Genomic DNA, 16,255 nt, shown 5'->3' with positions numbered 1-16,255 from the left:
TAAGAGCCAGACATGGTTTGGCTGTGTCCCCTCCCAAATCTCATCTTGAATTGCAGCTCACACAATTCCCATGTGTTGTGGGAGGGACCCGGCGGGAGACAACTGAATCTTGAGGGCGGTTTCCCCCGTACTGTTCTCACGGTACTGAACAAGTATCACAAGATCTGAAGGTTTTATAAGTGGGTTTCTCCTTTTGCTTGGCTCTCATTTTCTTTGCCTGCTACCATGTAAGATGTGTCTGTTGCCTTCCACCATGACTGTGAGGCCTCCCCGGCCATGTGGAACTGTGAGTCTATTAAACCTCTTTTTCTTTATAAATTACTCAGTCTCAGGTATGTCTTTATTAGCAGTTGAAAATGACTAATACAGAGCCCAACTCCTTCTGGTCCAGAACTTGTGAGAAGAAATCAGGAGAAAAAGGAAGGAGAGGTTTGGGGTCAGATAGGTACAACCTGGTCTTTCTCTTGGCTTAAACCTGGAGAGGTCAAGAAGCATACATAAAGCTAGCTGGGGGTTCAAAGGAAACACTGGCCTCCTTCACCCACTCCCACGCCCACTCGCCACTCAGGGTGCATCTGCATGGACTTGGCAGGGAAACTTTGTTGGCAGAGGGAGGCCCAGGGCCTAGGCTTTCCAGAGCTTAATTGCCGTGGGGCATGTTCAAGACCCGGTCAGGCTGGGAGCTTGCTGGATGGGTCAAAACCACCAATCAGGTGGTTCAGAGAGAACTGTCTAGCAACTGCAGCCAGGAAAAGCTTCTGAGGGTTTACCAAGTCAGCGGCCAAATGCCAAGTTCCGCGTACCACCAACTAAGCCACCAGCACACAGTGGGCAGGGGCCTTGCCTGGAGACCAGAGGAGATTAGGACATGATCTCCAATTCTGCGTGCAACCCCCACCTCCCCACTTCCCAGAGTTACAAAGACCATACTTCCCCTTATAGACCCAGACTCCGGCCCAGGGAGAAAAGCTGGGAATGAGAGCTATCTGCAAAATGGAATGACTTCATCATCTAAAGACTGGCCACCAGCTGAGGGACCGTATACGTGATCAGCTAGTTCATTTCTGCTCCCATTGGCTGGTTGCAGGGGCTCTGCCAGAAGGCCAGTTTACTTACAGAAATGACATTTTCTCTGCACAGCTGTGATGTAAGTTAAATCTGGAACTTCATTTCGCCTGCAGACACTAAGAGAGTAGTTTCCAAACCCGGATGATCAATAGAATCCTCTGGGAGACTTTAAAATCTACAGATTCTGGGCATGGTCCTTGGAGATTCTGACTCAGTTGACTGAGTGGCAGCCCAAAATCTGTTTTTAAAGCTTCCAAATAAATACAGACGGAAGCAACAACAAGATCTTTTTCTCCCTCTCTCTAAGATGGAGCCTTGCTCTGTCACCCAGGCTGGAGTGCAGTGGCGTGATCTCAGCTCACTGCAACCTCCACCTCCTGGGTTTAAGCAGTTCTCCTGCCGCAGCCTCCCGAGTAGCTGGGATTACAGGCACTCACCACCACGTCAGCTAATTTTTGTATTTTTAGTAGAGATGGGGTTTCATCATGTTGGCCAGGTTGGTCTTGAACTCCTGACCTCGTGATCCGCCCACCCCGGCCTCCCAAAGTGCTGGGATTACAGGCATGAGTCACATCGCCTGGCCAAGATCTTATTTTTTTTAACCGAGCAGATTGTGAAAGATGCCAAAGACTGATAACAGTGTTGATCATGGTGTGGGGGGCTATAAATAGAGATGACGTTTTGAGGGAGGCAATCTGGCCATGTCTATCAGTTTCTAGTTATTCACCCATGCAAGCAAATGATAGATGCACCAGGATATTAGTTGCAGCATTATTTATAATGGAAAATAAAGGGGCGAGCATGGTGGCTCACGCCTGTAATCCCAGCACTTTGGGAGGCCAAGGTGGGTGGATCACCTGAGGTCAGGAGTTCGAGACCAGCCTGACCTGGCCAACATAGTGAAACCCCATCTCTACTAAAAATACAAAAATTAGCAGGCATGGTGGCAGGCGCCTGTAGTCCCAGCTACTTGGGAGGCTGAGGCAGGAGAATTGCTTGAACCCAGGAAACAGAGTTTGCAGTGAGCCAAGATCACGCCACTGTGCTCCAGCCTGGGTGACAGAGCAATACTCCATCTCAAAAAAAAAATTAGCTGGGCGTGGTGGCAGGCCTGTAATCCTAGCTACTCGGGAGGCTGAGGCAGGAGAATCCTTGCACCCGGGAGGCTGAGGTTGCAGTGAGCCAAGATCACACCATTGCACTCCAGCCTGGACAACAAGACTGAAACTCACAACAAAAGAAAGAAAGAAAACAGTTGGAAACAACTTAAATGTCCATTGCTTGGGGGCTGATTACATGAAATAGTGAATTCATACAGTGAAATATTCTGTAGACGTTACAGAAAAGGAGACAGATAAACCTAGGTATAACTACATAGAAAGGTAATCATAATGCACTGTTAAATTGGGGGAAAAGAAATTTGCAGATTAATAATATATACAACATGAGCCAATTTATGTGAGGAAATCTACATTCACATATATATTTACATGTACACAGAAAATTTGTCAGAAAAACACAGTTATTTATTTTTCTTAGTGTCCGTGGAGAGTAAGATTCCAAAAGCAGAAGCCAGTATAGCTTTACCTTGTAGTTTTCATTTTTACTTTACTTCTGTACTGTCTATTATGTGTTTTTAAATAAATACATATTATCTTTTAAAAAATTTTAGTCAAAAAGAATTCAACCCTCTCTGGATTCTTCTGATAATCAGCAGATCAGAGAACCCCTAAGAGCATGTGAACAGGCCCAAAACAGCTCACAGAGAGGCCAAGCGCCAACCATTCAGCCCTCACAGCAGGTAGCTCAGGTCACTGGGCAGCCGCAGACTATACTCAGACACTGAACATTAACAAGCAGGACTGACAGCATAATAAAACCCAAGGGAGGGTGCACATTCGCATCACTTGCTACAGACTTGCTTCTAGAGCAGGAGAGAGTAGTCCCCGACAGCCCCTGCCCAACTGTACCCACTCAAACACACTCAGCTCTGCACAGGCCAAGGGCACACAGGGGCCTGACAACAAAGACTCCAGAGTCTCATCAGAACTCAGGAGTTTCATGACAATGAACAGCTGTGCCTTGATGGCACCAGAAGAGCACATGCTGGTGAGCCTTTAGCAAACAGGCAAGAGGGAGGGAGAGCAGCTACTCCATTGTTTAACTTTATGTCTGCTGAGTGTATCCAAATCCTGGAAAACACACCTTTCATCTAAAAGGACCCCTTTCCCATCCTGCCCTGATCTCCCAGGTGACAGTAACACACACACACACACACGCTCTTACCTCCTCATTCTGATAGGCAGTCACGGCTATGAACTGGGTTTCAGGGAAGGAGCAGTTCATTACCATTCGATGGGCACTTCCAACACGTACTATGTGAACCTGGGGTTCATATTTATGCAGAGAATTCAACATTATCTGTCGAGGCAGAAGAGAAAGAAAAGCAAAGCCCTGTGTATCACAGGCGATAAATGAGCCAGTATCTCCATCTGGTCCCAAACTCAGGACCAACTCAGTTAGGGACACACATTTCAAATCTTAGGCCTCCTGAGCTGCCACCACACCCCTGAGACACAAATTAAGGGAATTATCCAGAATCTCCCGAGAAGTCTAACATTGAAGCCTTTACAGGGGTGAGGGGTGGGTTGTCAGAAAGGAGTTATTTTTAAGAATGTTCAGTTTTCTGCCAAGATCTTGGCTTCCTTTTTTTCCTTCCCCTATTTTCAGCACAACAATGTGGATTTCAATCCATCAAAATATATTGTTTGCCTTTTTTTCTTTTGAGGAATCCTAATAACTCAAAATGCTGACCATGGGCGCATTTTCCACGTGACTGAAGAGTAGTGAAATCTGGCATCTGATGCTTACATATAATCCACTCTCTGTGAGTCAAAGGAAAGGTGTAAAAACACCTCTTGCTGTGAAATGTGGGAGGCAGTAACAATTTACTGTTCAATATCCCATTTTAATAAGGAACTGGAAGCTTCTGAGTATCACATAGACTCAGGCAGTGTTACCTCCAAACACATGACCTCCTACGGTCCCTGCCATTTAAGCACAGAGATGGGAGAAGGGGCACGTGGCACAGGGAGGGAGGCTGAGGAAAGCCAAACACGCAGGTGGGGTGGAAAATAACCCGGACCCTTTGCTCCGGTCCTTGTCTCCAATCCCCAGAAACCGCCTACATTTCAGAAAGTAACTAACAACCTTCTGTAGCAGCGTAGTATTCACAGTCCTAACACAGAAAACGGGAGGAAAAAGCCGCCAGTTCTTGTTTACTCTAATTGGAGACCTGAAATAAAACCTTCCTTGTTTAAGGAAGGTTTGTTTGGATTATTTTTTTCTGAAAAACCAAAGCTGATTCAATATTCTATTGATAATTATCATAATGCCCAAGTAGAGGTAGTAATTATTTCATTTAGAAGCAGCTTTTTATGAAGGTATTTGTCTATTGCCAGCATGCCACTTATACCAAAAAAGGGGAGAGGGAATAACAAAACCCTGGTACCCACAAACATCTCCCTCCCGGGCTGGGTAAAAAGCACAGCACACAAGACCAGACTATGAAAAGGGCCCCGTGATTAAGTAAACCACTGCTCTCTCACTCTTAACATCAGGAAGTCCATTAAAAACTGAAAGCACCAATTAAGAGCTGTTTATTCTTGTTTACATTTGGACTCCAGGGAATAATTGGCTTCCGTGGGAGAAGAGGCTGCTGAGGACACCTCTAATTGCCTAAATGCACCCTTGATATTTCTTGATTGGTGTGGTGGGGAGGCCGGGGCGGGTGGCCAGGCCTGCCCACCTCATACCTGCCCGCCTCCATTGAGCTTGTTGGTCAGCTTCACTTTGCTGAAAGAGATGGGAGCTTTCATCCAGTGGGCACCAAAGTTGGGGGAGTCCGGGTGAATGTAGACGCAGCTGTGGCTGGAGACCTCTGGCTTGCCCGCAGGCACCCATTCCCCATTGACGTACTTCCAGCGGTGACTGTCCGTAGGGACAAAGTCCAGCAGGAGGGAGTACATGGCATTGGGGTCCAGTCCTGTGACACTAATCTTTAGGACTGGAAACATACGTCTAAAAGAAAAGACAGACACTTAGCCACAGGAGGGGCGTTAGAGGGGCTCACCTTGTCCAGGGGCCTCTCAATACTGAGAACTTCCACGGAATGTCCTGTGAGGGGGCCAAATAGACAGGCCCCCAGTCCACAACCCCAATTCTACTGGAGCTTCTTTTCATAAATGACTTTAATACTAGCGTTTCACTTTAAGACATGCTCTATTTTAAAACCTGAAAACCAGTGATGGGAGTCATTGGACAGAACAGGAACGTGAAGCCCAGGATGTATCAAATGCCACATGCCCACAGAAAGCTTTCCTCAAAGATTTCCCACTGGCATCCTGATGCCATGACCAGCCCCTCCCAACCTCACAAAGATCACTTTTCCTGAATAATAGTAACAGCATTTATAGCAAAACATGCCAGCCTGGGCAACACAGGTTGGCAGCTTTTTATGAAGGTATTTGTCTACTGCCAGCATATAGACAAATGTAATGTTAATGTAACATTGGTGAGAATAAACTTGCTGGTATTACTCTAGCGTGTAGAACAAGGATCAATGCATCTAGATGTGCATGTCTCAAAGTGTGTTCCTTGGACACAAATTCCCATAAAATTCTCAGCCAAATGATAATCATATTTATTAAATTCATAATTTAAATAGGAGGCTAGGACAAGTATATAAATTAAATAAAATTTCTAGGGAGAAAAATGCATCAGATGATGCATTCCAGATCCAGGTCTTTGCTGAGAAATTTCCCACCTCAACACTCACCCTCCCTCAGTGAGATGATCACACTTTCACATTAACTACAATGATACGCCTCCTCTCGGGAGACTGCCTGTGTGATGTAAAATCTTCATGCTGCATTTTCTTTTGTTCTTTCTTCAATAGGATTATTGTCTTTTATTTTCTAATATCAGATTAAACAATTCCCTTTTATGATATATCTTAATGTTTTCAATTATCTTAGTAATATTGGCCAAATGTAGAAAACAGAAGGATCCTGAGAACACAAGCGCCATTTGCAAAGAATCATAAAAGTGGGCATCAGAAATGATCCTGGGGATCATATAGGGTTATTCTGACAGCCAGCAGTCAGACCTGTTCATATGAGGTATACTGAGACATGGTCTCTGTGTTCTGGTCCAGTGCTACCCCTGAAATACTAAAGTTTACTTTTTATTTGAAGGAAAACATAAGAGTGGCATGTGTTTAGTTGTCATTTTGCATACTAAAGTTAAAAAGTACCAAAGGAGCTTAAGACCAGCCTAAGTAGTATAGCAAAACCCCATCTCTATAAAAATACAAAATTTAGCCAGCTGTGGTGATGCACACCTGTAGTTCCAGCTATCAGGGAGGCTGAAGCAGGAGGATCACTTTAATGTGGAGGTTGAGGCTGCAGTGAGCTGTGATCACATCACTGCACTCCAGCCTGGGTGACAGAGTAAGACTGTGTCTCAAAAAATAAAATAAAAAATATCAAAAGTTTTCTCAACAACACTACATAGTACACATAAAAGTAAGAAAAAAAAGCTCATAAGGCATATATTACTCATGCACTAAACTGCCAGAGTAATGATGTAATTGTTCAAGCATGAGAGCATGGCTGGTATCTTCGTGATATGAAATGTCAGGATGTTTCATAAAGTTCTGACTTATGATTTAAGAAATGACTTAATGCAAGATAGTTGTGTTTATTTTTATTAAAAAAGGGTCTCACTGTGTTGCCCAGGCTGCTTTCAACTTCCTGGGCTCAACTCCTACCTCAGCCTCCCAAAGTGCTGGGATTACAGATATAAGCCACAGAGCCTGACCACAAGATTGTTCTTCTAATGATAACAATTATCATGTGCAGTCAGGCCTCTGCATTCCCAGGGTCTGCATCTGTAGATTCAACCAAATGCAAACTGAAAAATTTGAAAAGAAATAATACAACAATAAAAAATAATGCAAATGAAAACAATACAGCATAACTATTTACATAGCATTGACATTACATTAGGTATTATAAATAATCCAGAAATAATGTAAGTATATGGGAGGATGTGCATAGGTTATATGCAAAATAGTCTAGTCCATTTTATACAAGAACCTTCAGCATCCTCGGATTTTGATATCTGCAAGGGCCTGGAACCCATCCTCTGTGGATGCCGAGGGACGGTCGTAGTGAGTTTTACTCTGCGCCTAGGACTTTGCGTATGTTATATTTCACTTCAGTCTTACTTCACCTGCAAGGAGGTTATTATGCCAATTTTATAGACAAGGAAACTGGGACTCAGAAAACACACATTACATTAACATTCACCACTCCTTTTTTTATTTTTACTTTCTTTTCCTATTAGCTTCTCAAAAGCTAATATGGTTGAGCCACAGTGAAGGGAGAGGTCCCCCTCAATGTTTTCCCAAATCTTAGTAACTAATCAGAGACTTGCCCATTTGACAAATGGTTTTTTAGTGTCTGCTCTATACCAGGAACTGTTCTAGGTGGGGATTCAATGACAAAAATTGCAGACCCAGTGTCTTCTTGCTTACAAAGCTTACATTCTAACAAAGAAGTCAGGCAACAAAAATGTCAATAAATCTTAAGATTGGAAGGATCACTTGAGGCCCAGAGTTCAAGACTAGTCTGGTCAATTTAGCGAGACCCCATCTCTATTTAAAAAAAAAAAATCATTTTAAATTGGAAGAGTGCCATGAAGGAACTGAAATGCATGATGTCACAGAAGGATACTAAAAGGTGAGGAGGTACTTTGGCCAGATATGAACAGGAAGTGACATTTGAGCTAAGACCTAAATAATGAGAAGAAATGAGTCATGCTACTGTTAGAAGAGGCGCACTTAGAGGCAAACAAACCGCAACTACAATGGCCCTGAGATTCAAATAGCCCTGCTCTATTCAGAAACTAGAAGAGAAGATCAAAGCGTCTGAGGCAAAGTGAAGGGAAAATTCCAATTCCTATCCTCACAGCTGAGAGGTTAGAGTGCCCTCCTCTTACTCTCTCAACTGTATCATTCGAGGCCTCGTAAAGAATGTAGCGTGACTTTTCATTCCAGAATCAGAAAATGGTTTTCCATCTTTCATGCTGTGGTCAGAGCTGTACCTGATGTTTCAAACAAGCCATGATCAATGAAAAGATGCTTAACATCATCAGCCATCAGAGAAATGCAAAACCAAAACTACAGTGAGATGCCAGTTCATGGCCACTAGGATGGCTGCAACACGAAAAGCAGACAATAAAAAGCAATGGAAAGATGCAGAGAAATTGGAATCCTCATACATTGCTGGCGGGAACATAAAATGATGCAGGCACTTTGGAAAACAGTCTGACAGTTCTTCATCTTGTTAAATGTACAGTTTCTCAATAATCCAGCAATTCCTCCGGTAGGTACTCAAGAAAAATGAAAACATAGTTGCATGCGAACATTTGTACACAGATGTACATAGCAGCATTATGCATAATAGCCAAAATGTAAAAAAAAACAAATGTCCATGAACTGATGAAGGATAGATAAAATGTGTTATATCCATACAATGGAGAATTGGCCAATAAAAAAGATGAAGTGCTGATACAGGCCACAACACTGGTGAACCTTGACAACATCATGCTAAGTAAAAGAAATTGTTCACAACGGACCACATATTGTATGATTCCCTGGATATCAAATGTCCATGATAGGAAATAGGTAACTCTGTAGAGACAGAAAGTAGGTTAGTGGATGCCAGGGGCTGAGGAGGGGATGGCTAAGGGTGCAGGGTTTCCTTTTGAAGTGATAAAAATGTTCTAAAATTAATTGTGGAGATGGAAGCACAACTCTGTGAATTACTAAGAACCACTGAACTATACACTTCAAATGAATGAGCTGTATGGCATGTGAATTGTATCCTCCTAAAGCTGTTAATAAAAACAAAAAAGTCACAGTGTCTCATGTCTTAGAAGGAGGACGTATCTGGGAAATGGGAGAATGATTAATTGCTTTATTTTCTGTAGTATTCCATTTGCCAAGAACTTTATAATTATTTTTGTTTTTATCACTACATAAACTGAGAAACGACATGTATTTTTTAATCCCTATTATGGCAATGAGGAATAAATAAAAGTCAGTAAACTTGCCTAAGGTCTTGTAACTGGGACTAGAACTCACCCTGCCTCCAAGCCAAGTTCCCCTCCTCCCACCCCACTTTCCCTCTTTTGCCTCTCAGCGAGAGGGATGCATTATCTAGAGATCCAGTAACTATTGATCTGTGATCACCACTCATGATCAGGCTTTATTTTAGAGATGAACTGCACTTCTAATCAAGGTGATTTTTCCCCATTTTTTTCCCTAGAATGTAGCTAACATGGAGAAACCCAGAGTCATTGAGAAGATAAGAAATATGTGAATCAGTCCCTGAGTGACAGCATAACTTCACTTAATCCACCCTGGAGAGAAAGACAGGAAAATGTGGCAGGATAAATAAGCACTCCTCAAAAAAACTGCACTTGAAGAATCACAGGTGGTTGGGCTTTGCCCGTAAACTGTTTGGTTTTTATTATGAGACCAGCTTTCCACTTTATTTCACTGACAGGGACTCTCCAGAGCCGGTGCTGCTGGAGGAGGCTACGGGAAGTGAGGTTTGCAGGAAGAAAGGGGGCAGAGATGAGGCAGATTTTACAGGTGGGGGAACAGCAGAGATGGTTAAAAGCAAATTCAAAAAGTTTCACTTATAAACACTTTCCTCCATCTCTCCACAAACTCTATTTATCAAATACCCAACAGAACTTTCAGAGGGGTGTGTGTGTGTGTGTGTGTGTGTGTGTGTGTGTGTGTGTGTGTGTGTCACAAATGGTGCATGGATGCTGACATTTATGTGAAGGTGAGCAGGCATAAGAATAGCAACAGGTGTCAATTAAAGACAAATAAACAAAGGGAAAAAAAGAACAGCGTTAGGAAAGCGCAGTGGCCTGGTTAGAGGCAGATTACGCAATGATCTTCTTGAGCTGTAATTTTAAAGTTGGGAGGCAAGCATCACTGGGCTACAGCGACACGGAAATGGACTGGCCTGATGTGCAACCTCACTTTCTCCTCTCTTGTACTGCCCTCACTGGAGACTATGAACATCAACTCAGTGGCACTGAACCAATACCCCTTAATGATCAGCACATTTAAACTTAGTAATTCCCACCTCTTATTTTATGATAAGAAATACAGCATTTTCCCCTTAGATCAAAATGTTACAAGTAAAGAAAACAAAAGCAAGAGATTTGATTTTTATTTATTTTTATTTTTTAAGACGCAGACTCACTCTGTTGCCCAGGCTCGAGTGTAGTGGTGTGATCACTGCAGCCTTGACCTCCCCAGGGTCAGGTGATCTCCCACCTCAGCCTCCCAAGTAGCTGGGACTACAGGTAGGTGTCACCACACCCAGCTAAGTTTTTGTCATTTTTGGAGAGACAGGGTTTCTGTATGTTGCCCAGGCTGTTCTAAAACTTCCGAGCTCAAGTGATCCACCTACCTGGGTCTCCTGGCTAATTGTTTAAATTTTTTGTAGAGAAGAGGTCTTCCTATACTGTCCAGTCTGGTCTCAAACTCCTGGGCTCAAGCAGTCCTCCCACTTCAGCCTCCCAAAGTGCTGAGATTATAGACATGAGCTGCCATGCTAGCAAGCGATTTAATTTATTTACCTCTGAAGTCTGAAATGAATTCTTTCTGCAAACTAAAGTATAAGTTTCCAGCTTAAAGGATTGATATGAAAAGGAATACTGGCTGGATACCCTAGAAATGACTCAAATAATAAATATAACACTTATTACTTATTATTACTGTTATATCTGAAGGACTATTAAATAGAATGGGGCAGGAGAGAAAGAAAAGGAAAAGAAGGAAGGGAGAGAGAGAGAGGCAGGAAAGAAAGAGAGAGGCCAACATCAGGATCCCAGTTTCTGGGGATAATTCCATGTTTTTCAGGGAAAAGCCTTTCTCTTTACCGCTTCTGATCAATGCCAGAGGCAAGCTTCCTTTTTATATATTTATATGCAAGTAGATCTCCACTTGACAATGATATTTTCATTCTTTCATTAGCCCATCTTATGCTATTTCAAGATTTGCTATTAAGCAGAACAATGAGACCTCAAGTGTACAGGAGTTATCACCACAAATGATGCTTTCTTAAAAAGTCAAGGTGACAATGTCAATGAAAAGGGGCCCAGGTGACAATGTGAATGAAAAAGCTAGGACTGGGTGTTTATACCAGGAACACTCTTCTCCACAGAGAAGAGCCATAAATCTGACTGCAGCAGGCTCGGGAGTTGGTGTGGAGGGCAAGGACTTGAAGGAGACACAGAGGGGCTATAGACATAGGAGAATGGGTAGAAAGGAGGCAGAGAGGAGTAAATGGTTGGGGGAAAGAGAGAAGGAAGAAGGGAGTAAAGAAGATGAAGCAAGAGAGATGTCTATATTAACAAAGGTAAAATGTGACTAACAGTTTAATCTGAGAAACTAAGAGGTTGGGAGTAATTTCAGACCAAGTTCATTCATCACTAAGTATATCAATTTCTTTTCTTTTCTTTTGTTTTTTTGAGACGGAGTTTTGCTCTTGTTGCCCAGGCTGGAGTGCAATGGCGCGATCTCGGCTCACTGCAACCTCCGCCTCCTGGGTTCAAGCGATTCTCCTGCCTCAGCCTCCGGAGTAGCTGGGATTACAGGCATGTGCCACCATGTCCGGCTAATTTTTGTATTTTTAGTAGAGACCGGGTTTCTCCATGTTGGTCAGGCTGGTCTCGAACTCCCAGCCTCAGGAGATCCACCCACCTTGGCCTCCCAAAGTGCTGGGATTATAGGCGTGAGTCACTGTGCCCAGCCCCAAGTATATCAATTTCTTATGGACTTATCTTTCCTTCTTTAATCAAAGTATAAAGGGAACTTTCTATCTCCTGGCAAAATCTTGACCCTAAAGGGATCAGAGATCTTAGGAGAATTTAAGAAAAAGACTGAATTTACAGAAGGAGAGGGAGCACAGCAGGATAGCCATAGATAAGAACAACCAAGTTAACTGCAGTTAGACTTTTTCTACAAAGAATATTGCTCACGTAGCTAATATTAAATGACTTTAAAGATGAAGGATTTTGTTTTGTTTTTTAAAGACAGGGTCTCACCATGCTGCCCAGACCGCTCTGGGCTCAGTGGTCCTCTTGCCTCAGCCTCCTGAGAATCTGGGACCACAGAAGCACACCACCATGCTGGGTTGATGTGAAGAACATTACATTTCAAATATAGAGGAAAATTATATAGGTCAAAAAAGGCAAGATACAGCTCTTCTCAAATGGTAAAAGTACATTCCAATGTAACTTATTATTAAATTGGATGTTATAATGGTTTCAGAAACTTTTATTATTTATTCCTTATTGAAATAGATGAACCATATATTTACTTTGTGATTGTACTGATGTTTACTTTAATATACGGCCAATTTGACAGCCAAATCAATAGCATAAAGCTGGATATTAGTGTAACCAGTATTCAGTCGTACAAAGAATAATGAACAGAATGTTTTACCTATTCTCAGATATAATCAAATTTTTACAGCTGCATCTTTACCTATCCTTAAAGGGTAAGAGATTAAATCCATTTAAAAATTTGGGATGATTCTGTGAAATTAAAAATATGTTTTATGTTTTCTATGAAAGAAGCTAAAAATAATGTGTAAATACAAGTCAAGAGAAGGAACAACTGTAATTACAGTAACAAATACTAAAAGCAATAGATCTATATGAAATAGGTATGGAACCTATTTAGAGAAAGAAAACAGAAAAATCAAGTAAGGCTGATATTCCTGCTACTGGTATCATTGCAGTTTCTTGAAACGCCCTTAATTCAGGTATGGCTTTCATTTTAGAAAGCACTTTAATGCCATACAACAGCTCTTGAGTTCATAACTCTCCAAGATTGGCGAGAAATCGTTCATTTTCTATACTGTGCATAATTAAAATATGGAAAACCAAGAAATGAGAAATGGAAGCATTTTGCACAAGGACAAAAGCCTGAGAGAAAGAAGTTCGGTTGGCCTCGGCTCTTCTCGATTAGCAGAATTCTCTCAAGGGTGTCATCATCAGAGTTCGGCCAAAACTCACCCTGATGAAAACGCCTTTCGGCGTTTTGTGCTTTTGTGACCATGTGTATGAAAAGCTATGTGAACATCAGCTGATGGCTGGAGCTAGTTTGGCCAAGCTGCAAGCAGTGAGATTTTGTTTCAAAATATTTGCATCCCCTCTATTAAGTGAAATCTTCTAGTATTACCTTGACGGCCCCTTAGCAGACTAGGTTTAACAGAATCTGAGAAATGCCAACAGAGATCAGTTTCAGTTAATCCCTAAATTTGTTGCACTGAGAAAAAAGAAGGCATCTTCTGTTCTCTAAGGTGGTATAATCTGTTTTCATTCACTATTACTGCAACGGCTTTCACATCATCACAGACACACACAATCTCAAACGAACACTCACCACAAACGCACACGGGGAAGAAGCAGGAGTGACAGGCAGTAAGTTTGAATTTGCCCTTTTGCTTCCAGTCTTCAAGTAGTCAAACATTTCTGGCAAGTTTGCTACACTTAAGAGGAGATCATCCAGCTTCCTAATAAAGTAACTTTCACCTTATTTGGACGGAGTTGGGGCTCAGGTCTACGACAGGGTATACAGCTAGTCACAAATTAATATTATGTTCTGACATTTGAGTCCACTCTCCCATCCCAATGGGGCATGCCCCCTACTTTATGGTAATTTCCCAGAATTTCTCCATTTAAAATGCACATAAGACAGGTGGCTTCATCCTCTGATGATCTCAGAGAAATTAATTAAGTTGACTGGAGGAAAGCCATTGGAGACAGCCGTTCCTATAAACACGTTTAATCAGACCCCGCCACCTCTGAGTGAAGAGCGGCAGCCTCTTCAACATTCAAGGGGTCTCATCTCTCCTGCCAAGCCCTGCCAGCCCATGCAAGGAGGCAGATAAACTCACCTGCCGTTCTTGGTCACAATCATCTCATTAGTGACTTCCTTGAATCTCTGCCAGAGAGGTGCATCCTCCAGGATGATCTGAAGTTGCTTCTCCGTAGGGTCGCCTTTTTCCCTCCCTGCCTGAAGCTCGCTCTCCACCACATTGAGCAGGTGAGAAACTGTGCCATCGCTGGGCTTCCGAGTTCCCACCTCACTCATGGCCATAGGCCCTTCTCAAACTTTGCAGAGAGCCGTTACTTACCTTGCTGGCTTCTAGCTTCTTCCTTCCCTCACTCGCCTGCTTTTCAAACCCACCTGAACAGTGCTTGGGGAGCGGAAAGAAGACACCCTGGCTCTTGCCTAAGCTGCTAGGATGACACCCCTTAAAGTCTCCACATTATACCACCAACCTGTTAAGCTTTAGTTGGGGAGCGGGGTGGAGGGAGGGGAGAGGTAGGGAAGAAAAAGCCCTCTCTTAATTACTCATTGGATCAGGTGGGAGAGAGCCTGGCTTTCCCATTGGCTGCTGTGCAGAGTAGACATTTAAGAAGAGTACTCCATCCAAATTATCAGGCTTTTATCTTGTTGTACCTGAAGAGGTCTAATCGGTGTATTGAGAACCATTTTCCCATTAATTAAAATTATTCCAGGCCCAAACTGCACTGTCAGGCAAATCATGTTTGTGCATAAATCATGGCATGTAGCATCTGTAAAGAAGAGGGTCCTGGGGAGAATCGACAAATTTGATGCCAACCCAGGCTATCAGCTACTCTCCAGCATCTTAGACGATGAGGCTCTGGAGAGAAGAACAGCATATATGGAAGGTCCAAGGCATTGTGCCGAGAACCATGACTACTACACCAGAGAATAAAGGAAGATGCCCTGTGTGCCACTGCTGAAGGGTCAGCGCTCCAGAGAAAAGAAAAGAGCTCAGGACCTCTTTCTCCCAGGGTGTCCCCTACTGGTCATCTCTCTCCTGAGTCCCACATTTGCTCACATCCCACTCATCTCAAGGGCCCTGCTCACCTCTGACAAACAGAGCTTTGAATGTTATCCTTCCTCCCTACAGTCTGGAACCCCAATTTTTCTTATCTCTAGCCTTTGCCAGAGGGAGAAAAAAAAAAGCAGCTAGTATTTTAAGGAGCACTCTGCCCCAGTCAGTGAAAATAAACTTTTTACTTTATTATGCAGAGCAATTTCAATCTCTGGTCCCGAAAGGCATTCCGGTTTTCTCTTTAGACAGCTCATCTTTATTTCGGCATTCCAAGATGAATCCCACATTCCCTGGGAAGGAACAGTAGTAGGAAGCTTTTCTTTTGCCCACTACACACAGTGCCAATAGCGAGTGAGTTCATGGGGGCGGTGGAAGGGACAGGAGCAGAGGAAGCTCTACCTCCCCCAGCCCCCAACCCTGAGTAGAGCCTGGGGGTTGTAAGTTTTTCTCTCATTTCAATATTAAGTTAGAAAATAAGAAAAAAAAGGAAAATAAAAGCAAAAAGGTAAGATAAAGTCAGGGTAAGGATGACACAGAAAATGTATTCAGGGCCTCCTAGAGTCACATACCTATGAAGCATCACATACAGCAAGGAACAAACAGAAATGGCCTGCACTTTTACAGAATTAACAATCTGAGAGAGAAAATAAATGATACACGGTAAACAACAACTAAGTAATTATCAATAGTGATAAGGCTATGAAGACTACGTAACAGGGTGAAGTGGTTGAGAAAAATTTGTGTGCAGGAGGGTAGGGAACTCCAGTTAGGCGGAGTTGTGTAGAACAGCTTCCTTGAGGAGACATTTCAGATGAAACCAAAAGCTCAGCAAGGATGTAGTCGGGGAAGAGCAGCAGAGTGCCAAGCAGAAGAACTGCATGTGGGAAGCATGGCTCAGGCCAGGCAGAAATCTCCAGGGAGGTCAGCGTGACCAGAATGTGGTGGGAAAGAGAGTGGAATGAGAGGCCCTTGGAGAGAGGGCCAGGCCAGACCAAGGGGTCTTAGACGTCATGATGAAGAATTTGGATTTTCTTCAACATGAGACAGGAAACTATTGGAGAGTATTAAGTAGGAAAACAGCATGATTTGCTTTGTGTTTGCAAAAAATCTAATTGATTTATAGGGAATAGACTAGAAAAGGACAAGAGTGGAAGTAA

The 16,255-nt window shown here is 42.9% G+C and overlaps 1 protein-coding gene across 5 annotated transcripts in view; it reads right to left on the bottom strand.

The window, feature by feature from the left end:
- Positions 1-16,255, bottom strand: part of LOC105711625 (T-box transcription factor 19) — an 89,618-nt gene that overhangs the window by 16,145 nt on the left and 57,218 nt on the right. For 3 of the 5 annotated variants that reach the window (XM_064370652.1, XM_064370653.1, XM_064370654.1), the window contains 2 exons: positions 4,884-5,148; positions 3,355-3,489 (listed from right to left, as the gene is read on the bottom strand). In XM_064370652.1, coding sequence (XP_064226722.1) covers positions 3,355-3,489; positions 4,884-5,148 — 400 coding nt within the window. Of the gene's footprint in view, positions 1-3,354; positions 3,490-4,883; positions 5,149-6,898; positions 7,019-14,126; positions 15,412-16,255 lie in introns of those variants that run through there. The other 2 variants (XM_021668021.2, XM_012444415.2) reach the window with 2 other exon arrangements.

Source organism: Aotus nancymaae, unplaced genomic scaffold (assembly GCF_030222135.1).
Source record: "Aotus nancymaae isolate 86718 unplaced genomic scaffold, 86718_ANA_hifiasm-v0.15.2.pri h1tg000108l, whole genome shotgun sequence".
NCBI lineage: Eukaryota > Metazoa > Chordata > Mammalia > Primates > Aotidae > Aotus > Aotus nancymaae.
Note: the sequence above shows the minus strand (reverse complement) of the source record. Positions and strands in the feature narration are given on the sequence as shown.